We start from the raw sequence: 25,846 nt of genomic DNA on the forward strand, positions 1-25,846 counted from the left end.
ACGTAGGAAGCTCTCAGCCTCTGTGGCGCTGGGAGCCTCTCGGGCTATTTAGTTGCTTCCTAGTGGAAAGTTCTGCCGTTCCTAAACATCCGTAATACCCATCCCTCTGGGAATAATTGCTCCTAAACAGAAGTTTGGACAAGTAAACGCTAAAAACAGCCAGGTGGAAACACAATTACAATTGCTCTAAAAGAGGTTGTCAATCAAGAGCTGTCTGCAAGCACCTTCTTCTTCATTCTGCAGAGAATCTAGAAATCCTTTCCTCTTCACGAGAGCATTTCACAGATCTTAATGTCCAAAGGGTAGAAAATCAAAGAAGGAAACTAAACAGGTAAAAGAAGGGTGTGGCTTTAGGTTGCCTGGAGGAAGCCCTCCGTCGATGTGCCGTGATGATGCCTGTCACACAGGTGTCCGAGAGGGTGCAGGAACCCGGCCCACTGTCCTAAAGCAGCATGGCCAATCCTTCATTCCCCATGCCAGACCTTCCACACTAGCCGTGCAGATGAGCTCTTTCCAGTTTGCACATGCACCAGACAGGCTGAGCAGCACCGCCCGGCCCTCCTTGATTGCTTTGAGTTAATATAAAGGTAGTCGCAGACCATAATTGACCTTGTGGCCAGTTTAAACCTTCCATGTGGCCAGGCGCAGTGGCTCACGCCTGTAATCCCCACACTTTGGGAGGCTGAGGCAGGCAGATCACCTGAGGTCGGGAGTTCGAGACCAGCCTGACCAACATGGAGAAACCCCGTCTCTACTAAAAATACAAAATTAGCCGGGCAGTTGTGATGCGTTCCTGAAGTCCCAGCTACTCAGAAGGCTGAGGCAGGAGAATTGCTTGAACCCAGGAGGTGGAGGTTGCCGTGAGCCAAGATCAGGCCCCTGTACTCCAGCCCGGGTGACAGAGTGAGACTCCGTCCAGAAGAAAACAAAACAGAACAAAAAACCAATTAATTTCAGCATATGATTGGAAATAAAAATTCCTTGTCAGAAAAAAGTGGAGCAGGGAAGATAAAAGCCAACTATCCATGCTAGTGTGTGCCGTGGACATGAAGCTCGGATTTCCACGCTGTGTGCTGAGTGTGTCACGGACGGTCAGTCCGTAAATGCTTTCCAGTCTTTATCAGTTGAAGACCAATTCCTGGAGCAGTATGGCCTCAAAATCCAAACTGATCCCCTCAGCTCGCTGGAAGGCCAGAAGCAGCCAAACTAAACATTTATATTAGCAGCGGGTGGCCTGGCAGCCCGGCCCCGACTGTACACATCGCAGCAGTTTCTCCTTCCGGCCGATGCCAGCAGGGAGCTTTGCCTTCAGGTGGCCATGGGGCCCAGCAGTGCCGCACCCAGGCAGAGGAGGCACCGGGCCTGTGGTTGCGGTGTGGCCGGGCGCCGGGCCTGTGGTTGCGGTGTGGCCGGGCGCCGGGCCTGTGGTTGCGGTGTGGCCGGGCGCCGGGCCTGTGGTTGCGGTGTGGCCGGGCGCCGGGACTGTGGTTGCGGTGTGGCTGGGCAGCCTTGGGCTCTGGGTTCTGGGGGGTGGGGCCAGTTTGGACCCCTCAGAGGCAGATGTTAGGTGTTTTCTGCCCAACTCAAGGACTCACGGCTTGTTCCTCTCTTAACAGATTTGGGACACGGGGTTGTTTGGACCCAGTGCAGCCTCATGCAGGCATTTTGTAGCCCACCAAGCATTTCACTAAAGAGAGGCTGAAGGTTTCTTGTTTTTGTTTTTGTTTTTTGAGACAGAGTCTCGCTGTGTTGCCCAGGCTGGAGTGTAGTGACGTGATCTCGGCTCACTGCAAGCTCCGCCTCCCGGGTTCAAGCGATTTTCCTGCCTCAGCCTCCCGAGTGGCTGGGACTACAGGCGCCCACCACCAATTAGCCTGGCTAATTTTTTTTTCATATTTTCAGTAGAGACAGGGTTTCACTATGTTGACCAGGCTGATCTCGAACTCCTGACCTCATGATCCACCCGCCTCAGTCTCCCAAAGTGCTGGATTACAGGTGTGAGCCATCACACCCAGCCTGGCTGAGGGTTTTTAAGCAAATAGACTCCTTCACTTTTATCCTACCAGTTGTTGATCAGAGAGTCTGTAAGGACTTGGGCTTCTGAGACTTGGTTGAACAGAAGTGTGGATCAGGGTGTGTATGCCTACGGGGTCTCTGAAAAGGTCGTTTTGACCCTTAGTGTGAGCCCCCAAAAAATCACAGAAAAGTGGATCAAATGTTTTTCAGCCATGTCGCAGTATAGATGGATAGAACACAAGTTATAGACAGAGTTCAGAGACTTGCATTTATTTAACTTAGGAAAGGAATCGAGCAAAACAGGCACGAACACGATTCTGTCTGAAACCATCACTAGCCGGCTGTAGATTATGACTCACTCAAGGAATATTGTGAATATTTTAAGGAAATTTTCCTTGTTGGTCTGCTTTACAAAGTATAAGACATGACTGGGCTGCCCCTCTCAGCAGATGCAGAATAAATTAATCCCAAAGCAAAGCGGAGCGCAGGGCAGCCTCACGCCACCTAACCTGTGTCTCAGCTTCCAACCTCCACCCTGAAGCACGTGTGGCCATGGAGCCGCGTTGCGCTAACCAGGAAAGCTGGAGGCAAATGAGGTTGGCCCACAGCACGTATAGACATATGACCGACATAACAGTAAACACACACGCGTCTCACACGCATGGCACAGAGTTCACCCAGACTCATCCCGTGCCTCTGCACAAGCAGGGGAAGTGACTTGGTGGTGGAGTCCCTTGGTTTCCAGGCTTTCCATGATAGCAGGTGCACATCGATGGAGTCCTGAGACGGGCGACTCAGCATGGTGACTCCACGTAGTCATTGTCCAGCCCACGGCGAAAGCGCGCCGTCAGGGAGCGGCTGATGACAATCACTCGGGGCGCCATGCAGTCCTCCCTCTTGTGGAGAATGTTCCAGATGAGCATGGCTGCCGCCAGCGTGGCCAGAAGGCAGGCACCAATGTTCAGGTAGCAGGACCAGGACAGGTTGGTGTATGGGCCAATTCTGTAGAAAGTCACCAGCCCGATAACCAGGACAAAACCTGCAGATGAGAGAGAAGGGTTGAGAGGCCTTATCTGAGAGGAAGGCAGATTCCACTCCTTCCCCAGCCCTCTGTCCTAGAGCGGGTTCCAGCCTGCTTTACACTTCCCCAGTCCTCTGTCCTAAAGCAGGTTCTTGCTTTATGGGGCAGCCGCCCCGGTGTTGAGCCACCTTGTTTTTTTTTTTTTTTTGAGACGAAGTCTCGCTCTGTCGCCCAGGCTGGAGTAGTGCAGTGGCCGGATCTCAGCTCACTGCAAGCTCCGCCTCCCGGGTTCACACCATTCTGCTGCCTCAGCCTCCCGAGTAGCTGGGACTACAGGCGCCCGCCACCACGTCCGGCTAATCTTTTTGTATTTTTAGTAGAGACGGGGTTTCTCTGTGTGTTAGCCAGGATGGTCTTGATCTCCTGACCTTGTGATCCACCCACCTCGGCCTCCCAAAGTGCTGGGATTACACACGTGAGCCACCGCGCCCGGCCTGAGCCACCTTGTATTAGCCCTTCTGTGGCTCTTAGGACTTTAGGCTCTAGCGGCTGTGGAGGGGTGGTGTGTGTCTGCTTAATTCTGTCCTGGCATGCTGCTCCTGTGACCTTTCCTTCAGGTCAGCACTGATGCTTGCAACACAAACTTGGGGGGCCTTTCCTAGCCCCCCAAACTCAGCAGTAATTTTGTGTTAAATCCATCTCTGACTTTTGTAAATGCTTAATTCGTTCAAAGTGAAAGTAAAAAGATATTTTCTAAGTCTTATCTGGAAACAGGTCAGTTTGGTGCTCATTGCGCCCAGAGCTGTGCTCCTGACAGTTTCTCGCTCTTGGCCTTTGCTTTGGGAACTGCAGATGGCCTGGCATCTGCGGCTCGGGCAGGGCAGAGATGGGGCCAGTGCCTTGTCTAGGGCTCCTTGACTATATCTGGTGTCTTCCCTCAAAGTCAGTGCTTCTCGTTCTAGACCCTCCCTCCTGCCTGGCGGATTTTCCTTCCATGCTTTCCCCTCTTTCCAGAGCCTAAAACCAGAGAAGGAGAGGTGGGCCATGAGCAACCCTCGGTTGGCTCAGCTTGTTCCCGTCTAGTTAGTTGCTGATACCACAGTCACTTATATTTTTATCTTTAAGGAGCTCCACAGACTTTTTTAGTTCTTACAACAGGAAAATCAGGGTTTCATGCCTGGAATCTGCCAACTAGGATAACAGGATACTGTGGCTGCACCGATGGAGCTGGGTGTCCTAATCCAGCTGGAAACATAGGCTCTGGGATGGAGAGCCATCCATGTGGCCCTGCCCCTCCTCATCGCCTACAGCCATGGGGACATGGCCACAGATTGTCCTGGAGGCCATGGGGCCTCCAGCCAGCCTTTAGCCCCAGTCCCACTTCTGCCTACCCAGCACCCCTCCCTCTCTGTTACAGTGACCTGAGTGGGTCTGTTTCTTGTACCCAAAGTGCCAGAGACTCTCTGTAACTCACACTGGTCCAGATTAAACTCTCCAGCCCCTCTTGCCCACGGGGCACTCGTCCATGTTTCTCCCCAGGCTCTGGCCGTGCCGAGCCCCCCTGCTGTCCCTCCGCCTGGTCTGCTTGTTGACACCTGTGCGTCTGTTCACGACGGTCTCTCCACTCCCATCCGCCTCCCCTGCATTCCTCGGGAAACCAAATCATGTCCTGCCCTGTGTGGCCCCAGCATCGACGGGAGAGGACACAGGGACAGAGACACAGAGAGACAGAAACAGACACAGGGACAGAGACACAGAGAGACAGATGGAGACACAGAGAGACAGAGACGGAGACACAGAGAGACAGATGGAGACACAGAGAGACAGAGACCAAGAGAGATACAGAGAGACAGACACAGAGACAGATGGAGACAGAGACAGACAGAGACAGAGGCGTAGGGAAGGACAGACAGAGCGAGAGATGGGTAACCAGCCTTGTTTTTCCTAAACACACAAGCATTATCTTCTCATCATCACTGTACCCTCCGGACAGTATGAATTAAGCATTTATCTATCTCCATTTTGTCCTGAACAATGACAGTGACTGGTTTCTGTGTTCATTCTTTATAATACTTCATGGAGCTTTTTATACATAGGTAGCTCCTGGATACTTCTGTTTTATTAAAAATAACATTCTAGGCCGGGCGCAGTGGCTCACGCCTGTAATCCCAGCACTTTGGGAGGCCGAGGCGGGCGGATCACAAGGTCAGGAGATCGAGACCACGGTGAAACCCCGTCTCTACTAAAAATACAAAAAATTAGCCGGGCGCGGTGGCGGGCGCCTGTAATCCCAGCTACTCGGGAGGCTGAGGCAGGAGAATGGCATAAACCCAGGAGGTGGAGCTTGCAGTGAGCCGAGATTGCGCCACTGCACTCCAGCCTGGGCGACAGAGCGAGACTCCGTCTCAAAAAAAAATAAAATAAAAAAAAAATAACATTCTAGGCAAGGCACAGTGGCTCATGCCTGTAATCCCAGCACTTTGGGAGGCTGAGACGGGTGGATCACAAGGTCAGGAGTTCAAGACCGGCCTGGCCAAGATGGTGAAACCCCATCTCTACTAAAATACAAAAAAAAAAAATTAGCGAGGCATGGTGGCACATGCCTGTAGTCCCGGCTACTCAGGAGACTGAGGCAGAGAATTGCTTGAACCCAGGAGGCAGACGTTGCAGTGAGCTGAGATCAAGCCACTGCACTCCAGCCTGGGAGGTGACAGAGCAAGACTCCCTTTCAAAAAAAAAAAAAAAGCATCCTATTTGTAATGAAAACTAACAAAGGAAACTTCTGGCATTTCTACCAGTGTGGAATGTGCCCTCTGCTCACGATCGTGTGGTATCAATGCTTGTGTTACTGGAGTGAAGGAATGAGCCTGTGTTGTGTGTGATGAAAATGAGAGCACTTTGAACAGTGTCCTCTCGTGTTCACAGTGTCTGGCACTTTCTGTCGGTGGGGGATGGGTTGTGCTTGCGTCAGGGCTCAGAGGAGGTGGCCCTGGAGGCAGGGCACGCACAGTGGAGAGCTCAGGACACCTGGGACAGAGGCAAGCGGGAAGGGTGGGGCACTCTTGGCAGGGGCAGTGGGAGACTTGGGGAGAGTCCCGGCCCAGCAGGAGGCGATGCTGGAGGACGGGAGGTTATGCCGGCAGCAGCTGGCCTTCATGAGGCTCCAGCCCACTGTGGCCAGAGCCTGTTTCTCCCCCTTACCAGGCTTCCTTTCTACTTGCGGGTGTTACAGAAACATGTTTAAAATCTATGTGGCCTCCAGTTCCACATATCATTCATCCAAATGGAACAGTGGAAAGGGATTGGGCCCCCCATGGCTTCCAGGGTCAACCTCCCTCACCGTCTGTGGTTGTCGTGGGGGTCAGTTTCCATACAGAGGGGACCTGGAGGTACCATCATTGAGGAAGTGTGAGGGATGAGAACTCAATCCGGAGGGCTGACCCTAAGGCTTTTGGAATGGATAAGATGCACTCACTTCCTGGACTGAGCAAAATGAGAAAGGGAGAAGCACCGACTGGTGCGGCTGCAAGCGGAGGGGCTGCCCTCGCCCAGGACTGCGCTGGCGCTGGCAGCTCTGGAAGCCGCGCTGCCCTGGGACCCGCAGCCCTACTCCCAGGAGGGCGAGTGGACGAAGCTCAGCACGGCAAGGCCCTGGGTCAGGCGCCCTCAGAGCGTGGGCAGACGTGCTCTGGACGGCCCAGCATTAGACAGTGGTCCAGTGGGGAGGAGGGGCGTGCAGGGGGATGGCGTGGGCCACACAATACCAGGGGGAGGCCCGGGGACGTCACCAGGGACACACCCGGGAGGCTTCTGAGTGTACAGCTTGGCTTCACAGTGGCTTTCTAGGAAAACCTTGGGAAGAAAGCTCTAAGGAAACATGGGGCAACCAGCCTGGGGAGGATGCCCCGCAGAGTTGATCTTGCCGGGTCTGCCGGACCACGCGCGTGTGGTATGGCCTCCTTTGTACAGGTAGCTCCCAACAAAGCACAGTAGAAGATTGAAGTGCCGTGGATCTTAGGCTCTTCCATGAACAAGCACGTCCCGAAGTTGGGTTCGACAGTGAGGGATGTGCTGGGTGTTTCAAGGTGTCTGCGGCTGTGCTGGGTGATCTTGCTGGGGACATTGATGCAGGCGGCCCTCCCTCCAGTGCTGCACCCTGATCTTTATCAAACTCACATCCCGTCTCCCCAGCACTCAGCACCCTTGTGGTTCTCATTGCCTTAGGATCTCCCCTGATACCTGCGGCTGCCCCTCTGCCACCTGTGGTCACACTGGCCCTTTCCACCCCTCTGAGTCACCAGGTCCACCTACTCTGGGCTTCTCCTTGCGCCACTGTCCCCAGATTGACTGGCCCCAGGGAGGAGGGGCCCCTCCTGCTTCTGATCCTTCGGGCCTCGGCTTAGAGTCGCACCTGCCCCCCCTCCGCCAGCTGTGGTCATTGTGTCTTTACTCATGGGTGGCTCTGGCCGCTGTCCCCCGCCATAGGGCAGGCTCCCCGGGGCCAGAACTTGCCCCATCATTGACCACAGCTTCCCAGGAGTCACTCCACAATTACTTGTTGAGTGAATCATTTGAGGAAATCAAAGTGGACATGAAACAGAATAGAATGCAGTGTGGACCTGCGGGAAAGGCGAGGAGGGACAGCAGCCTTGGCATTTTAGTGACCAACACCCCTCAGAGGGACAGGACCCTTTGGCCAGATCACATGGATGCCGCTACACCGGTGCCTTTGAATGCTCACGGAGGGGCACCATGATTCCCAAGGACCCGCTGGCATCGGCTACGTGGCCCTGTACTTAGCAGGCCTGTTCAGCCGCCACTGGCATGCCGGGGACCACACTAGGGTTAGCATCAGCCACAGAGACGGCTAGGGCACTCTTGACTTGTCCTTGGGGGACTGGCATTCCTTTTAGAGAGATGGGGAAGTCATTAATCTCGTTGTCCCCAGAGGGTGGCATTTGGCAGGGCCTCGCCCTACCTGGAGGGTCAAGCTTGTGGGGAAGGCTCTCCGGACTCTCAGTTAAAAGTGGAAAGACCAAACCATGGAGGAAACCACAGAGCGGGCGGCAGGACCGAGTGCGGCCTCCTGCCCCAAGGCAGTAATCAAGGTGGCAGATCAGGTGTAAACAACAAGCCTAACAGGCAGGGACCATCACAAAGCAGGAGGGAGCAGGGCAGGCCCCACCCCAGAGTCATGAGTCTAGAAAGCTGTTTCTTGAAACTCTAGCAACAAGTGACCAGGCACCGTGCCTCACGCCTGTAATCCTACCACTTAGGGAGGCCGAGGCGGTGGATCACCTGAGGTCAGGAGTTCCAGACCAGCCTGGCCAACATGGTGAAACCGCATCTCTACTAAAGGTACAAAAATTAGCCAGGCGTGGTAGCGGGTGCCTGTAATCCCAGCTACTCATGAGACTGAGGCAGGAGAATCGCTAGAACCCGGGAGGTGGAGCTTGCGGTGAGCTGAGACTGCCACTGCATTCCAGCCTAGGCAACAGGAGCGAAACTCCGTCTAAAAATAAAAAATAAAATAAAAAAATAAAGAAAGAAAAGCACCCAAGGTGCGTCTGGAGCCGTGTTCTGGGAGTCGAGTTCTGGGAGTCGCACGTCGCTCGCTGGTGGGAGCCACATTCTGGGAGTCCAGTCTGGGAGCTGCGTTCTGGGAGCCACATTCTAGGAGCTGCGCTTTGCTCGCTGGTGGCACAGCTCCAGGGCTGGAGCTTACTTGGCATATTTATCACCACAGAAGCAGAAGGGAAAATTCTAGGTCTGTACCTTGTGTGAAAAAAAGGCTAAAATTTTGCATTTTACTTGACTTCTATGTGAAGACCAGTGTCGGCTTTTGTTTGTCTTTGGTTCCGTTTAGAGCACATCTAGATAGAGAGGGGTTTGTAAGGTTAGAACCGTGCTCTCGGACACCAGTGAGACCTGGAGGCGCCACCAGGCCCCAGACCTCAAGAGCCTGAGCAGCCCTAGGCATGCTGTGAAAAGGGGACATTGCCCTCGTCCTAGCACCAGAGCAGGCAGGGGCACCACTGCTGGAGCGCGCCGGTGGCTCCTGCGGAGGACGGTGGTCCTGATCCTACCCTGACGGAGAAAAGTTTATGTCATGAACAGATGCTTGGCGTGAGGGAACCTTCCATGTGTTCCACGTGTCAGCAGTAAAAAGCTAACAAATACACGGAAATGCAGAGGCGCCTGTAGCCACACACCTCACTGCACTGCTCTAACCTTGGCCTCCAGACGCTGGTAAGAAGGTGACTGAGTCAGCTGCATCATCACACGGTGCTGTGGATGCTGTTCCGAAGTCAAGTTAGCCTTTTACTGCTGTCCTTTCCACTTCCCTACGTGGGGGGATAGGAAGGGGTGGAAGGAGACAGGGCTGGGGCTGGCCCTAAACCTTTGAGTTTTCCTTTCTCACACCGTCTTTACATTAAGATTCCCTCTGTCCTCATTGTCCTGTTTCCTGAAGAATTTTCCCCCAAAACTTTTCAATGATGTTCATCAGTTTGTTTAGAAACAAATGTAAGGGAAGAGTTTTAGCAAACACGAGATTCTGCCCATGGAATCAATTCCATTTCATGAAGTTGTGTTGCCAAAGCAAACAGCCTCTTCCTGTGAGCCGCCCGAACGGTGTGAATTACAGCTCCGCGGCCCGGCCAGCCTCTCCCCTCTCCCTTCCTTCCTGCGGCTTCTTGGGGCTTCAGCTTCTGTCACAGGCCTTCCTTTTGGAATGGCTGTCACACAGGCACGCAGGTGGCAGAGTGGAAAGACCCCGGGGCTGACCCCGATGCTCTTCGGACAGCTGCAGAGCTGGCAAACTGGGTGCCCTTGGCTCTAAAGAGAATCTGTGGAGCAGACGGCTGCCTGGCCACCTCAAGGCCCTGGTGGGGGCTGGAGTTTCCCACCTGTGAGCAACAAGATGACGGTGACCCAAACGGTCCTCTCTAGAGGGAGAGGCCCTGGGAGGGAAGAACGAGAGGCTCCAAAGCTCTCAACAGCCACAGTTGGAAGAGAAAGAAGAGATGAAGGGGACACAAACTGATGCCTGGGGAGTGGGCACCAAAGACAGGCAAGTGAGCTATGCAGACCAGGCTGACTGCAGCGGCCCACGCCTTCACCCTAGCACTTTGAGAGGCTAAAGCAGGAGGATCACTTGAGCCCAGGCGTGTGAGAGCAGCCTGGGCAACATGGCAAGACCCCATCTATGCTTTAAGAAATAAATAGATGATTTGCCGGGCGCAATGACTCATGCCTGTAATCCCAGCGCTGTGGGAGGCCGAGGTGGGTGGATCACCTGAGGTCAGGAGTTCGAGAACAGCCTGGCCACCATGGTGAAACCCCGTCTCTACCAAAAATACAAAATTAGCTGGGCATGGTGGCTCATGCCTGTAGTCCCAGCTAATCGGGAGGCTGAGGCAGGAGAATCACTTGAACCTGGGAAGTGGAACTTAATATTGAACCCAGATTGCACCACTGAACTCCAGGCTGGGCATTGGAGTGAAACCTGTCTCAAATAAATAATCCTGACCAAACAAAGAACTAGGTTATTGTAAATAACAAGAAAGTGTATATTTCCACGAGAAGATTCCCAAGTCTAGGAAAACAGCAGACTTTCTCACCAGCGAGCAGGATTCCAGGTCAGTGACTGACTATCAACCCTGCTGACCGTTTAAGGACTGACAAAGTCAATGTCTCCAGGAAAATCTGAATGCCATTGTGAAGGCAGTTCAGAATAAAACAGCAACAGCTGACTTCTACACGGCAGCTTCTCAGCATGTCATGGGGCATCGGGACGGACCAGTGCCATCCAGGGTGCCCTTTCTAGTGTCCTTCTGGTGCCCCGATGTCATGTTCGGGGAATTTGGGGTTATATGCCACCATTTTCCAAAAAGGATCAGAAGTCATTTATACAAATGACAAGGTAATGCGGAGTCGGGGGGAAGAGGGATTGTTTCGAGGAAGAAGCAGGCGAGAACCCATCTCTCTGGCAACAAAACACGGAGAAACCCAGCTAAGCCCAGCATTCTTATAGCAGAGATGCCACAGGTTCCCACACGGACGCAGGCAGTGTCATGTGAGCACCGACTGGGGGACGGTGGGGACCTCACTGGCTTGACCCCAATGTGTGGCCATGACCTCCTCATGCTGGCCCTGGTAAGACAGCAGCTGCTCTGGGCTCCAGCGATGGCTGAGGAGTTGCCCTTTGAAGATTCAACCCAAGTCCAGAGCTCTGCAGGGCTGCTAGATCGAACTACTGCAAAGAGTTCTCTTCAGGCTCAGGACAGGACAGGACAGGACAGCAGACCCTGAGGCCCAGGCCCCGTGTGAAAGCCAGAGCTGCAGGCGGGAGGGCCCTGCTCCATGAATCGATCCTGGCGGCGTTCTTGCCAAGAGGACAGTTTGCCCCCCGGAGGGGGACAGGCCTAGGTGGGGGTCACAGGTGCTGCACCAGGGAGCATGTGGGCTGCGCTTCAGGCCTGAAGCTTCTCAGCATGCGTGTTACCCAGCAGGGCTTCAGAGAGACGCTGGAATAACAGCTGCGAGCATTGCTGGCGACGGCACATCTGTGGGCTGGAGTGGTCACTCTCCACTGCACAGATCACACCAGGGGAAGGGGGGCTCATCCAGGGACTCACGACTGACCGGGGCAGAGCCAGGAGCAGAATCCAGGCCACCTGCTCTGGGCTCCCGCAGAACCAGCCAGTGCTCCAGCCGGGAAACATCTGAGGCCTCGGGGCATCCTCAGTACCTGATTGTGCCAGGGAGCCTCCCGGCCTAGGCTGCCTGCAGAAGTCGCCCTCAGCCTCGTGCTGCTCAGGCATCAGGTGCCAGGGTCACGCCGCGGCCGCGGCCATCAGAGGCCGTAATGACCTTTTACCTTCCATTGGCCACTCGCCCTGACCCCCTTCAATACTCCTTTCCCTCCCTGCCCGTGCCTATCTGCACAAATCAACAAGACCACAGACCGTGAAAGAACAGAGGTGCAGTGCAGAGAGAAGAGGCCACGAGGAGGAGCGGGGAGAATCGAGGGGTCTGTGGAGTGAGCAGAACACAACCTCTGAATAGAATGCCAAGGGTGGTGGCCACCAAGCCAGGACAGTGGCTTCCCTCAGCTGCTCTCTCTGGGTGTCAGAGCAGGGAAGAGGGAGCCTTGAGGGGCGAGGAGGGTGGTCCCTTTGCAGACCCAGGCGTCATGCTGAGCATGGCACTGGGCCCAGAAACATTTATGGAGTGAGAGCAAAAGCACAGGCCCTGTCACCTCTCTCTCGAGCTGACGAGCAGCCCTCCTTTCAGTGTGTTGCACTCTGGCTTTCGAGGGTGTTCCAGCCTCCCCATTATTCCATGTACTTTTCCTCCTTTCATGAGCATCTTCTCTCCTCACTGCCCGCCCCACCTCTGCCAAGCCCTGAGATCGAGGTTCACTTGCATAACAGGTAATAGCATGCGTTTCCTTGTCCTGTGACAGGACATCCTGGCGCCCTTCAGTCTCTCCCTGACTGTTTAAAACAGACGCGAGCACAGGAAAAAAACCCGACTCTAAAATTAGCAGCATGATAGAAGAAAGGCACATAGCTACTCTCTCTCCTGTTTGTCAATGAAACAAGTCTAAACAGGGCCAAAATGCATTTCCTTTTTGGGCAAAACAGACCCGTCAGGGGTGATGGTTGGACACTGAGGGAGAGGCGGCCTGTGGGGACGAGAGAAGCCGCCAGAACACCAAGGGCCCTCTCGGTGCTGCTGGCCCTCGCCCTGGGGCCCGCTGTTCTGGCGGTTGTTGGACAGAACCTGGTCCAACCTTGTCAGAAGTTGTGCTGGAGCACAGTCCCTCCCCCGCCACCACCCCTCCTGACCAGGACAGGCCTGCGAAAGCCACCAGCCCGTCCCCCGGGAGTGCTGCAGGGCAGCTCAGTGTGGTCCGTCAGGCTGCTTGCCCCCATGTGTGAGTTTTTAAAATAAATTTGGAAACACTATCTTGTCCTGAAATAAGATTTTGTAGGAAGTAAGCTGTCATTTTCGACATGCCAAATCCACAGTAGTCCTAAAAATTCTAAACAAGAGTTTCAAGGAGATTTATTAAGAAATGCAGTGATCTGGGCTGGGCGCAGTGGCTCATGCCTGTAATCCCAGCACTTTGGGAGGCCGAGGTGGACGGATCACGAGGTCAGGAGATCGAGACCATCCTGGCTAACATGGTGAAACCCCGTCTCTACTAAAAATACAAAAAATTAGCCAGGCGTGGTGGCAAGTGCCTGTAGTCCCAGCTACTCGGGAGGCTGAGGCAGGAGAATGGTGTGAACCAAGGAGGCAGAGGTTGCAGTGAGCCGAGATCGTGCCACTGTACTCCAGCCTGGGCAACAGAGCGAGACTCCATCTCAAAAAAAGAAGAAAAAGAAAAAGAAATGCAGTGATCTGGCTGGGCGCAGTGGCACACGTCTGTAATTCCAGCACTTTGGGAGGCTGAGGCAGGTGGATCACCTGAGGTCAGGAGTTCGAGACCAGCCAGACCAACAATGGTGAAACCCCATCTCTACTAAAAACACAAAAATTAGCGGGGCATGGTGGCGCATGCCTGTAATCCCAGCTACATGGGAGGCTGAGGCAGGAGAATCGCTTGAACCCAGGAGGCAGAGGTTGCAGTGAGCAGAGATTGCGCCACTGCACTCCAGCCTGGGCAACAGAGCAAGACTCCATCTCAAAAAAAAAAAAAAAAGAAATGTAGTGATCCATTGGGTTATCCTACTCGAAGGAGTTATTTTCAGAATCAAAAACTATTGCTTTTGCTTTCTGTATACCACTAAAATATCTTTATTCTGACCCAGCATTTCCAATTACATTTTCAAAATCTTCCATTTCCTTCTTTAAGCCACGGGGTTGCCAGTCTCTGCACACGGTAGAGATTGGCCATTTCAGTGAGACAGGAAAACCACTTCTCTGTTCTATGGCCCTCGGGTCAGAGAGGGCCCCGTGGGAGCTTTCCTAGCCTGGGCACCTCGTTGAGAGTCTCGTGTTTTCCCTGCAGTCATGCAGGAGGGGAGGAGGCAGAGTCAGTCCTCTGTCCCACGTCCCTGTCTCGTTCGTTCTTACAATCAGCTGGGTGGGGGCAGAAATTACCCTTTTCGAAATTGGGCACGCGGAGGCTCATGTTAGCTCAGTAATCTGCCCGACCCCACGTCGATGGTGATGGAAACAAGATGCAGCTTCAGTTCCGGGCTCCACGGCCTGTGCTCTTCCACTGAAGCCTGGAGGCACCCTCCCTTCCCACCCTGTCCGCCAGGGGAAGTGACTTGTCCAGGGCCACACCATGCTATCACACCATGCTATTAATAGCGCCCAGAGAGCCGGCCTGACTCGCCCGGGGCACTTTCCAGCGCAGGAATACCTGCCCCCACAGTCTGTCAGCCTCATTCTGGACATTGTATTTCTTAAGAAAGATAAGGGCCCAGGATCGTTATTCCTAGAATGATTCACTCTGGACTTCCTGCCACTTCCTCTGTGGGAGCTGCAGGGCAGCCTGCAGAATGCCGCACTGGCCCGAGGAGGAGGAGGAGGAGGTGCGGGCAGCTTCGTGCTGGCCACACTCAGCCACGGGCTGACATGCTCGCTTTCTTTGTGTCCCTGTCTCTGCGGTCACCAGGCTGACCTGTCCCAGTGAGCAGCAGGAGACCTGAGCCTGCCCCAGGTGCCCGCGGTCCTCACACCTCTCAATCAGCCACAGAAGACCAGCAGAGCCCCTCGGGTCGCTGGGGGTCATGGCTGGACACTGCTGTGGCTCCACCACTTGTCTAGAACGCCGCAGGACCGTTCCATAGGTCATTTACGACGACCTCATCACTGTCACCCTCTATGACGCCAGATCTTCTCAAGCTCTGTCCCAGGGTGTTGGGTCTAGAGCGTTGAGAGGAGGCTCTGAGCAGCGATGGCCCCCTTGCCTGCAAGGCCGGGCCTCCTCCCCCACTCGCATGGCAGCTTGGGGAAGCCAGGGTCCTCGTGATGGTCCTGCCATCTGCATCTGTGTCCGAGCCAGGCACATGGCGTGTGCTTGTGCAGGCCCCTCACCGTCGGCTCAGGCCATGTGGAACGTGCTAGCGTGTTCTCCTCACTCTGTCTTGTCCCGCTCATGGAAATGGCCTGCGCTGACCCCAGGCGGGTCCTAGGAAGCTGCGTTTATAACAGAGCACAGGCCTTGGCCTCCCTAGGCCTGATCTGCTCTAGGCCTCTTAGCTGGGAAGGGGCACAGGGCAGGGCCAGGCGTGGGCCCTTCTGCCTCTGCCCAGGGGCTGCTCCCCGCCAGCTGCCTCAGCATTGAGGAAGGGGCAGGACCCAGGCCACCCCATGTGGGCTGCACAAGGGCCAGTCAGCAGTCAGACCCCACAGACTCAGGAAAGCAAAGTGCCTCGGCCTTTAAAGTGGAAAAGGGCATGACAGACACGCTAGGCCGCGCCAGGTGGTGGCGGCCTCCCTGCTCCTTGGCCTGGGTGTGCTTCTGTCATTCATCATTCTTGCCCACAGCAGCCCGTGGAGAGGGAGGATGCCCCATGGGGCTTCTCAGTGGTCTGTGGCCACACATTGAGAGGTACGGCCTGCAGCTTCCCCCCAGGCCACCGAAGGCCCCAGAACCCTCCTGTGACACCAGAAGGCCACAGGGGGCAAGGACGTGGTGGCCCCGCCCGCCCAGGTACTTACTTGCTAGTTGGAACGCGGCGGCCATGGCCTCCTCCCAGCACGGGGCATCGGGTGACAGCAGGGGCAGGCCCACCAGCCCCAGGATGAAAGTGAGCTGGCCTGCGGTGAGCGCGGCCGTGGCCACCAGGTTGCAGGCACGCATCATGTCGAACTGCACTGTAGGCCAAGAACAGAGAGACAGTGGTGAGCGCAGGTGGGCTCCAGAGGCCACGCCGGCCGTCACACCACTTTCATGGTCTGTGTTTGCCTTGGAAAGGACAGTCGGCACGGGCCGTGCCTCCTCTGGGCAGAGCCTTCTGGAAGCATCATGCCCTCCCCCTCACCTGCCTGCAAGCCCTGGGTCCCATGTCTTCCTGATCAGAAGGGTGCATCCCAGCCGCCAGGCCTGGCTGCAGTGGTCCTATCACTGCAGGGACGGGCGCTACGCTGCTGTTTCTGTCTTCCTGAGACAGCTGCTCCTCTCTGCTTGACTTGACCCTTGAAGACGATAGCATAGGGGTGGAGGTGGGAAGGGGAAGCCCCACCAGCAACACCAGCTTCCCTGTCTGCCTCACAGGCCCCTCACTAAACTCACAGCATCCAACACAAGGGTGCTGCCTGACCAGAGCCTCCGTGGGGGGCCAGCTTCTCAGGACTGCTGTCCTGCGTGGTCAGCTTCCCGACCCCCAAGCGGCCCATGGTTGTGTTTTCTCCTCCCAGCAGCTGGGGGACTTGGGCCCGAGGAGAAGCCCCTCTTCTAGGCCCCTCATAACCAGCAAGGAGCTGAGCAGGGGTCGCACATGGGTCTGAACCAGTGCCCCCCACCTGACCCTCTCACCCCCTGGGGCCCGGGCACCCCCACCCCATACACTTCCTGCCACAAATCCTTCACTCAGCGGCTAAAGTCAGGACCTGCTTCCCCACTCACAGTAGGTCTGCGCCTAGCCTTCTCTGTCCCCCACCTATACCCTGGTTGCAGGAGCCAGGCAGGCAGGGCATATGGACGCGTGGTCAGGGGAAGACGGAGCCTTCTGTGGGTGAACCTTAGAGGGAGGTGCATTTGTTGCCCTCGGGGACCAGGGCTTGTCACATTTCTGTAGCAGAGAAATGTTCTCCCACAAATAAAACCTTACACAGAGGCCCAAATGAGGTGATGGTGAAGCAGTGTGTTCCCAGGCCCCCGCGTGCTGCAGAGCAAATAGTGTGTGTGCTGATGGACACTCAGCCCAGAGTCAGGGGCTGCACGTGAAACAACAGCCCCACGGAGTCCCCAGCCTGTCATCGCCGTGCCTTGTTTTCGATTGAACAATATTTGGGAAATTCAATTCCCAAAGCTAAGTCGTTGCAAACAGTTGCACCTTTTTAAACAGCTTGCCTTGAAATTTCAGGGCATCTTCAGGTAACTGATGCAGGAGTCTAAGAGGGAAGCAGCCTCACCAGTCAGGAGCAGGTCCCCGTGCCTGCATCCATCACAGACACCAGAATCCCTCAGGAGCGGGTCCCCGTGCCCGCATCCATCACAGACACGAGAATCGCTCAGGAGCGGGTCCCCGTGCCCGCATCCATCACAGACACGAGAATCGCTCAGGAGCGGGTCCCCGTGCCCGCATCCATCACAGACACGAGAATCGCTCAGGAGCGGTTCCCCGTGCCCGCATCCATCACAGGCACCAGAATCGCTCAGGAGCGGGTCCCCGTGCCCGCATCCATCACAGGCACCCGAATCGCTCAGGAGCGGGTCCCCGTGCCCGCATCCATCACAGGCACCCGAATCGCTCAGGAGCGGGTCCCCGTGCCCGCATCCATCACAGGCACCCGAATCGCTCAGGAGCGGGTCCCCGTGCCTGCATCCATCACAGACACCAGAATCGAGGGAGCAGCAGAATCTCCCAAGAGTCCTGAAGGTGCCGGCCTCTAGGGTGACTGCTGTGTGTCCTGGGCGGAGGCTAAGAGGGGGATGGGGAGATCCTCAAGCTGCCTCCTCAGAGCGTGCCTGTGGGAAGCCAGACCGGCAGGGGAGGCTGTCGAGGTTCACGCATGCACGGGGCAGGCACGCTGGCATCAAGGCTTGGGGTGGGGGAAGGGGTACGGGCTGCTTTACTTCGCGAGTGTTTACGTGGTTAGAAGTATCCGTTGGAACCACTGTAGGGGGTATTAGCAGTTCCACGTGGTTCAACCTCAACATTTATTGAAATGCAGTCTGGATTCACAGAACAACCTCAAAGCTCCAGAGCCGAGGCATCTGCTTCCCAGCTGGCCCTGGCTCCCGGGCGCTGCCCAGCACTCACATCCCACCCTGGCTCCCGGGCGCTGCAGAGCACTCACATCCCACCCTGGCTTCCGGCTGAGCTGCTGTCTGGGATGGTCTGTCTAGGCTTTCGGCATCCTGGTGTCCCTGGAGGCGCACTGCTCCTCGCCACAGAGGGCCCCCATCCTACCCACTGTATTTCAGGCTGCTTCCCTCCGCAGCACCCCCTCCTGTCACTCGGGGCGGAGGGAGCTCTCCTTCCTGGATGCCAGGCTTTTCCAGCGTGCCTGCTACAGCCTGGGTGGCACCCCCAGCCCTGAGGCCTCCAGGGCGTGAGGGCACTGCACAGGAAGTGGAGGCATGAAGGACCCTGGGGCACGGGGGCCCCCAGGCTGCTAAGGAGTCTGAGCAGCTGGTACGTGGCACCATGAGCCTTCCGCCAGCAAGGGGGAGAGCCAAACGCGCTGCCAGCCCGTGGACAGGCAGGCACCACTGACAGGGCAGTGGGAAGCAGCAGCGGCTTCTCACTGATTTTTCTCGCAGCAAAACAGACGCCCCAGTGAGCGTCGCTGCCACGTAACTGAGAGCTCACGTTCTTTCATCTTCAAAGTAACTGCAGAGTTAGAAACCATAGCACTCCCGCAAGGTTCTCTCAAAAGAAGAAACAGACGCGGGGGCTGAGAGCCAGCCTGGTGGCCAAGGGTCCCCCATAGGGAGAGCGGGAAAGCCTGGCAGCAGGTGAGGATCTGGCTCAGCGTGGGCACAGGCAGCCGTGGGGCCAGAGTGCTTGGAGGAAGGGGCAGAGCCCAGAGCACTGGAAATGCCAGAGGACGGCAGAGATGTGCTTGACCTCAACCTGGCACCGTGTGGCTTGCTGAGGCCTGAGGCATGGGGTGGCATTGGCACTGTGTGGCTTGCTGGGGCCCAAGGCATGGGGCGACGTTGGCACCGTGTGGCTTGGTGAGGCCTGAGGTGTGGGGCAATGTTGGCACTGTGCGACTTGGTGAGGCCCAAGGCGAGGGGCGGCGTGGCACTGTGCAGCTTGGTGAGGCCTGAGGTGTGGGGTGCCTTTGCCCTGGGTTTCTTACCTGCCCCAGGGCCTCTGCAGGTGGGACCAGCAGGAGCCAGGGTTTAGGCAGACACTGCCCCGGCAGACTGGCAGGACTTTCCTGACTGCTCCCGCGGGCTCCACAGCCAGCCCCAACCAGTGACCATGTGCAGCCTGCAGGGACCGGAATGAGGCCTGCATTTTGAGGGCGTCCTGTCGACGCGTTAGGGATGTGTGTGAGCTCTGGAGGCCCCTTCCAGCGGGATCTGTGGCACGGTGCTGTGCCATCTTTGCTCTTAACTGTCTTGGCAATGATTTCCGTCCAGAAGCCTCTGCTTCTCTAAACGTTGCAAAATGAGGGAGGCACTAAAACATCAAGCAGGTTATGTTTGAGAGAGGAGCAGCTCAGATTCCTGGCCCAGGGCTCTGAGCTCTGCCGTGGAGGGGAGGAAAGACCGGAATGAAGGGGGAGGAGGGGTACAGGGCTGCCCCGGGGGGAGCATAGCCCGGAATGGCATGACCGAGGTGGGCCTGAGCACCAGGCACAGCTGCACGCGTAGTTGTGAGGCTGAGTGACCGAGGCTCCTGGGAGCTGGGCATGTGCAGACGCACCCCTGACCTGTCCTCCCACCCTCAGCCCGTGGCCTCCCAGCCTTCCTTCCTGGCAGCTCCAGGCACACAGCCCTGTGCCACACACCATGGCAGGGGCTCTGTGCAGCAGCCACGCTCCACAAGCCACTGTGCAGCCTCCGAGTCCCCAGGGTGCGTGGCTCACCACAGTGGTACCCACAGACCCACCGCCCTGCCAGGAAGGAGGCACTCCTGACCGAGCCTTCCTGTCTGAGCCACGCTCCCGCCTGCCCCAAGAAAGCTGTTTAGAGCTGCCGTTCACAGCTCGGGCGTGTTACAGGTTCCTGTGGTGCTGCCTGTGTGTGTGGCCCCACGTGGTGGCCTCTGACTTTTAAAGATGTTGGTGAGAACGTGGTTCATCTGGGTCCTGGCCGAGCAGGGTTGAAGCCCGGGAGCTCTGTCCTCCAGCTGTACTCAGGCAGGGTCTCACGTGCCCATTTGATGTGTGGTGGGGCGTGCGTGGTGACGGAGACACGTGGAGCCACCGGAGAGAGGGGTGGGGCTCCCCTTTAGCGCTAGGCTCCAGCTCACCTGCATCAAGATTCAATCATACTGTCATCTGTTCCCGAGCCACCTTGTTGCAGATGCCTGACAGAACGCTCGAAACACAGAGCGAAGAAGTAAATGTCCAAAACGAGACGAAGTGAGGAACAGAAATTGAGACCCGCGCTGGATATGGCCTGTGAGGTGGACCTCAGGCCTCCCTGGTCCCCCAAGCTCTCACAGGGAAAGACAGCCCCTGATCCGCAATGAAAGTCCCACTCACCACAGGCCACAGAACACCCCAGGCAGGGGCACAGGAGGGCCTGAACCTGGATGAAGTCGAGACCAGGCCCCTCTGCCCTGGGCCCAGCCCTGTTTGCCCTGACCAGAGTTCAGGATGTCCGGGGCGCATCTCCCATCCCTCAGGCAGGCCCCTGCTGATGTTTGCAAGTGACAAGTGCTGGATGATTTTGACTCTGTGTGTTCCATGGGGCAGGGCCTCGGGGCACAGAGCCATCCGGAGACATCCACGCGGACCTCAGCGACATCCAGAAACCCTGAGGATGGCCTGGCCTGCGTGAGGAGACACGCGGTGTGACGTTGCCTTCCCTGGCTTGTGTGAGGAGACACGCGGTGTGACGTTGCCTTCCCTGGCGTGTGTGAGGCGACACGCGGTGTGACGTTGCCTTCCCTGGCTTGCCCCACCCCAACCCTAGACTGGTTCTCGGGATGGAATTGTGAGCAAAGCAGCACCCAGCCTCACAGCACAGAGGGTCGCAGCCCATCATGCGTGCTGGGTGATTTTACAAGGAACACTGGCCGAGGCATGAAGGAAGATGCTAGGAGCTGGCCGGACTCAGTGGGGTGGCCAGGCTGGAGCTGCTGCCCCTCGCCAGGGCTTACTTCCAGGCCCACCTAGGTTATGGGCAGGATTTTGCAGGCTTGACGTGCGGCGGTGGCAGGTAGCGGCCCCTCACCAGGTTGGGGACACGGGTGCACGTGAGTGGGGGCAGCAAATGTTGCTGGGCTGTGTGGACAGAGGGGCCGCCCCGTGGGAGAACAGCACGTGGGCTTGGAGAGGTGGGCACCAGTGCAGATGGACGTTGGTGAAGGAGAAGGCGAGAGAGGCAGGAGGAAGACACCAGCACGGCCAAGGGAGACGCTGGGTGCGTCCCTGTCTTGGGGCCTTGGGGGATGTGGTGGCCGCACTCCAGCCTGGGTGACAGAGCAAGACTCCGTCTCAAAATAAATTTAAAAATGAAAGAAAAGTTACCCATCGAGCCTGTTCCTTTTCCTGAACTGAGTCTCGTTCACACGGAGCTTCCGTGACGCTTCCCTCATGTGGACAAAGCTTCGCTGCTCAGGTTCGCTGAGGCTCAGCCACCTGCAGATGCCGTATGAGTTGCAGGAGGATGTTGTAAATATTGTCCAAGGGGCTGACCAGGGCTCAGGGAGGAGCAGTAGATGCAGGCAGGTGAGCAGGAGGCTGTCCAGGGGGCTCTGTGAGGGGCTCGTGTGTCCTGCTGGCCTGAGGTGACCAGGCCTAAGCAAGTGGACAGCCGGGGACCTGGGACAGATGCAAACGACGCCCCAGAGGCTACACGCGGCCCTGTGACTGGAGGAATGCAAGAGGTAGCAACAGGGAGGGGCGCCAAGGCTCCCAACTGCCCTGAGACTGGGCTGCCTGGGCCACATGTGGGTGTTGGTGGCAGCAGTTAGGAGGCCTGGAGGTGCGGAGCTGCAGCCAAGGGCCGGCAGGGAACTCCCTCCCCCGGTGGGGGGTGCTCTGTGGGCTGGATGCCAGTGATGGTCCCAAAGCACACGAACACCCGGCCCCACCTCCAGGGCCTGCGAAACCGCTGCCCCCGCGAGAGGCTCGGCACAGTCACGGGGCTGCAGCTCCTTCAGCAGAGCAGGCAGAGTCTGGAAGAAGGGCGCCTGGCCTGAGTCACGCAGAGACCCAAGTCTCGGGCTTTCCATAAGACACCGGGTTCTGAGAGCCGGTAGAAGCTTTGAAGTTATTCATAGGCTTTGATCTTTTTAAAAGACGGCTGTTGGTCCCTGCTGGTGAAGGACGTGAGAGGAGGTGCCCAGTCCAGGCTGTGCAGCGCAGCTGAGGGCCTTCGAGTGGACAGAAGGGCGTTGAATTCCCTCGTGGGACCTCATCCTAGCCACATGGCTTCTGCAAAGCCTCGGTTTCTTTGCCTGCGAAATGGGGATGACGTTCCCCGCTGAGGGTTCTGAGTGCGGCAGGTTGAGGATGGAGCTGTGTGGTTGAGGCACATGTGGTATGTGTTACCCCAGGACTCCGAGACTCCCTCCAGAGCCTAGAGCAGAGGCGCTGCCTCAGAGACCAGCATTGTCTTCAGAGCAGAAGGTGCGTCCAACCCTGAGCCTGGGACGCTCTGCAGCACAGACTGGGGTGTCTGCGAGTCAAAACCTTGCCGGCAGTTTTAGAGAGTTGGCCTTTGGGAGACTTGCGGCCCCAGGCCGTGACTGCTGAGGTGACCGTGGCTGTAAGCACCTTCCTATGTGTGCAGCCCCACACCTGCCACTCAAACCCCACCGTGCGGTGGCATCTTTCTGAGCCCTTCCTCTCCCCTGCAACCACTCAGCGTCCCTGTCCCCTTCCGAGCGTCCCGGCCTCCCTGTCCGTCTCCTTTCCAGCGTCCCATCTGAAACCCATCCCTGGGGATCTCCTTCTGCCGCTCTCCGCCTCAAAGACCCCAACAACTGTGAGAACAAAGCCAGAACTCACCCGTGCATTTTTAAACTTCTGTTTATTTTACTCATTTCTTGTTCATTTTACTCGTGAGTAAAGAAACGGTTTTTTTTAATTTTAGAGACAGGGTCTCTCACTATGTTGGCTAGGCTGGTCTTGAACTCTTGGCCTCAAGCAATCCTCTTGCCTCGGCCTCCCAAAGTGCTAGGATTACAGGCGTGAGCCACCGCGCCCAGCCATAATAATTGTTTTCAACCACGGAAAAAATGCCTTTCCTTGATTTGATTAATATACCCGTCTCTTAACGATGCGTAACTGCAGAAAGGCCACCCAAACGCCTGAGACGCATTCCTGTGTAAAAGAGCTGGAGGCAGACTCTGCACTGAGCAGGAGGGGTGTGTGGGGCTGCCTCTGGCCAGGGAGAGGGGGCTGTGGGGCCTGGTTCCCTGGGAGACCCAGTGCCCGCTCCTGCCTGTCCAGAGGCCACGCTTGGGGCAGAGCAGGGGCCAGGCCTCCCCACCCACTCACCAGGTCCATGCCTGGTGTCTCCTGTGTGCCCTCGAGCCTCGGCCACGCTGAAGGCATCAGGAAAACAAGTGGACTTACGTTTGACGGTGCCTCGGGACTCCTGGAAGCCGGCCGCCTCAGAGCCCCAGCCCAGCGCCTCACAGTCACGTGCGTCCACCTGGCTGGCCCTGGCCCCAGGGCTCAGCCCTCCCCGGGCCCTGTCCACCAGCCAGCAGGACCTCCACAGCCCCACGCTGCGCCTGCGCCCGTCCTCCAGCGTCTGGCACACCCAGTTGGAGGTGAAGGCCGCCACGTTGTTGAGGATGAGTGAGACTAGGGCCACCAGCACGGCCGCAGCCACAAGTCTCTGCACAGTCATCGCTGTCGCCAGTGCCGCTACTTATCCGGAGAAAGCCAAGTCCCAGTCCACAGCCGCACGTCCAGGGTCCAGGGAGAGCCGACGCTGCTAGGGGTGGCTAGAGGACATCACCGCTCATCCTCGGGGTGGCGCGGGCGGAGGCCCATGGGCCGATCCAGGTGAGCCGCCTCTCGGCCCGGCCTTATCCTCCTTCCTGCACCTGGAGCAGGGCCAGGCCTGTGCTGAAGCCGCTCGCCTCGGGGCCCATTCCAGGGAGGAGAGGGTGGGCAGCAGCAAGAACCCAGGGCCGGGAGTGCGCCGTCTTCCTGGGAAGCGGAGGCCGGCCTGCGCCGTGCGTGCCTCTTCTCGCCTGCAGCAGTGGAACACAGAGTCACTCGGGAGGCCGGCAGCAGTGGGAGTCGAGCCCGGGCCACGCTTCTTAGCACCGGCCCGCCGTGAGCACCAGGCTCCAGGCAGGGTGACCAGCGTGGAGCGGGTTCACAGCTCCTCTCTACCGCGTGGGCCCCTGTGCAGATGCCTCTAGGGCAGTTGGCTGGTCCTGGAAAGCGAGTGGCTGCCGCAGGGACGCCCGTGTGCGCGGAGCTCGCCTTCCCTGGCTCTCAGCAGAGAGGAAATGGTTGTTTTTGAGGCTGTTTTTGGTGAGCCGGAGGGCGTAGCCAACCGCAACAAATAGCGGCCCTGCCGCGGCAGCCAGACACCAACAGGATGTGCTTCCTGATGGGAAAGGCCGGGAGACTTCTAAGGCCCTGCTCCAGGCCCACCCCCTGCTGCCCCTCCCCACCTTCCTGTCCCAGAGGACAGGCCAGGGATGCCGGGCGCGGGCCAGACCCCTTGTCTCGCCTGTTGCTTTTGAGCCTGGTGGCCCCCAGGGCCTGGAGGCCGGTGGGTACTGGGGGACTGTTGCCTACCCTGGGGACTTCACACCCCCCAGCCATCCAGTTGCCCCTGGGACCATAGATACCCCCAGGACCATAGGTACCTCTCCCCCGCCCCCGTGTTCCCAGCACCATAGGTACCACAGCCGTCCCCCACTCCCACACCCGTGTTCCCAGGACCATAGGTACCACAGGCCTCCCCCCGCCCCCATGTTCCAGGCCTGCCCCCATCACGGAATGCTGCCCTCAAAAGGGGGACAGATATCACAGGATTGCTGGGAAGGGGAGAGACCCGTGTGCCTGGAGGGAGCAAGTTCACCCAGACCTGCGGGGCCAGGGACTGTACTTGGAGGACCTCGGGGCCAGGTCATTCTTAGGTGGCAAGAAGGGTAGGATTCTGGATATGCCAGGTGGGGCTCTCAGTGGGGCCTGGGATGGGGCGAATGTCACGTGGGGCCTGGGCCACCTCTGCTATTGATGGGAACGGTCACCCCCCACAGCTGGGGACAGGACTAGGCAGGTCACCTTGTAAGCGGTCAGGCTCTCACGCAGAGCTTATGCTGCCAGAGAGCTCGGAAGCGTCTTCATCTATTCTGCTCAGAATTATTCTGCCCTGCTGGGCAGACACCGCGAGAGGGTCTCATACTCTGTCCCGTCTCCGGAGACCCCAAACCCGGCGTGGGATTCCCACCCCACCCAGGCTCCAAAGCTTCGTGAACGCAGGTGTCCCGCATCCATGCAAACCGTTCACGGGCACACGCCCAAGACAGTGCTGGGACAGAGAGTCCTGTTCCCAGCCCATGGTAACAGCAGAACTTGGACCGTTTCCTGTCCCTGCACTGCCCGTGCGTGGGGCCCTGGCTCAGGGCAGTTCCGAGAGCTGCCATTTCCTGGGAGCAGTCTCGGTTCACAGGTTGGCGTGTGGCTCTGTACATCCACAGGAGAAGCAGCGTTCCCCACACACGCCCCGGGTCTGTTCCAGAAAGGCGGCAGCTCTGCCCTCTCCAGCCCGTGGTGCGTGCTGGGTCCTGACACACGTTTCTCCACTCACTTCCGCAGGGACGTTGCCTGTGGTGGGATTTTCCCCGGGGGTTCGCTGCAGATGCGTCCGTCGGCTTTCTGCTTTCCCTTCTTCCTTGGCTTGTGCCCAGGGAAAAGTTGCTGTTTCTGTTTCTGTTCTTGGCCCCCGGAACCTGATGGGGCATGCAGGGCACGTTGGTGCTGGCAGCCTCCACTCTCCTGGGTGGCTCA

General features: G+C 57.4%; 3 protein-coding genes across 4 annotated transcripts in view; 1 reads left to right on the forward strand and 2 right to left on the reverse strand.

The window, feature by feature from the left end:
• JPT2 (Jupiter microtubule associated homolog 2) overlaps positions 1 to 25,846 on the reverse strand; it is a 179,718-nt gene that overhangs the window by 142,442 nt on the left and 11,430 nt on the right. The gene's annotated exons all lie outside the window — the stretch shown is intronic.
• Positions 1 to 25,846, forward strand: part of IFT140 (intraflagellar transport 140) — a 107,375-nt gene that overhangs the window by 53,919 nt on the left and 27,610 nt on the right. The gene's annotated exons all lie outside the window — the stretch shown is intronic.
• TMEM204 (transmembrane protein 204) lies at positions 2,259 to 24,439 on the reverse strand. Its single transcript, XM_050774540.1, has 3 exons — positions 23,441 to 24,439; positions 15,725 to 15,880; positions 2,259 to 3,055 (listed from the first exon to the last, which is right to left on the reverse strand). Exons 1-3 carry the CDS (start codon positions 23,718 to 23,720, stop codon positions 2,811 to 2,813), a joined length of 681 nt encoding a protein of 226 aa, XP_050630497.1. The 5' UTR covers positions 23,721 to 24,439; the 3' UTR covers positions 2,259 to 2,810.

Source organism: Macaca thibetana, chromosome 20 (genome assembly GCF_024542745.1).
Source record: "Macaca thibetana thibetana isolate TM-01 chromosome 20, ASM2454274v1, whole genome shotgun sequence".
NCBI lineage: Eukaryota > Metazoa > Chordata > Mammalia > Primates > Cercopithecidae > Macaca > Macaca thibetana.

Bases quoted from the DNA above. Each gene is read 5' to 3' on its own strand.
- TMEM204 (XM_050774540.1), bottom strand. From the start codon at position 23,720: ATGACTGTGCAGAGACTTGTGGCTGCGGCCGTGCTGGTGGCCCTAGTC. The intron at 15,881-23,440 runs GTAAGTCCACTT...CTTGGCCTACAG, and splicing joins GTCCCGAGGCACCGTCAAAC to TGCAGTTCGACATGATGCGT. The intron at 3,056-15,724 runs GTAAGTACCTGG...TCTCATCTGCAG, and splicing joins CGCCGCGTTCCAACTAGCAA to GTTTTGTCCTGGTTATCGGG.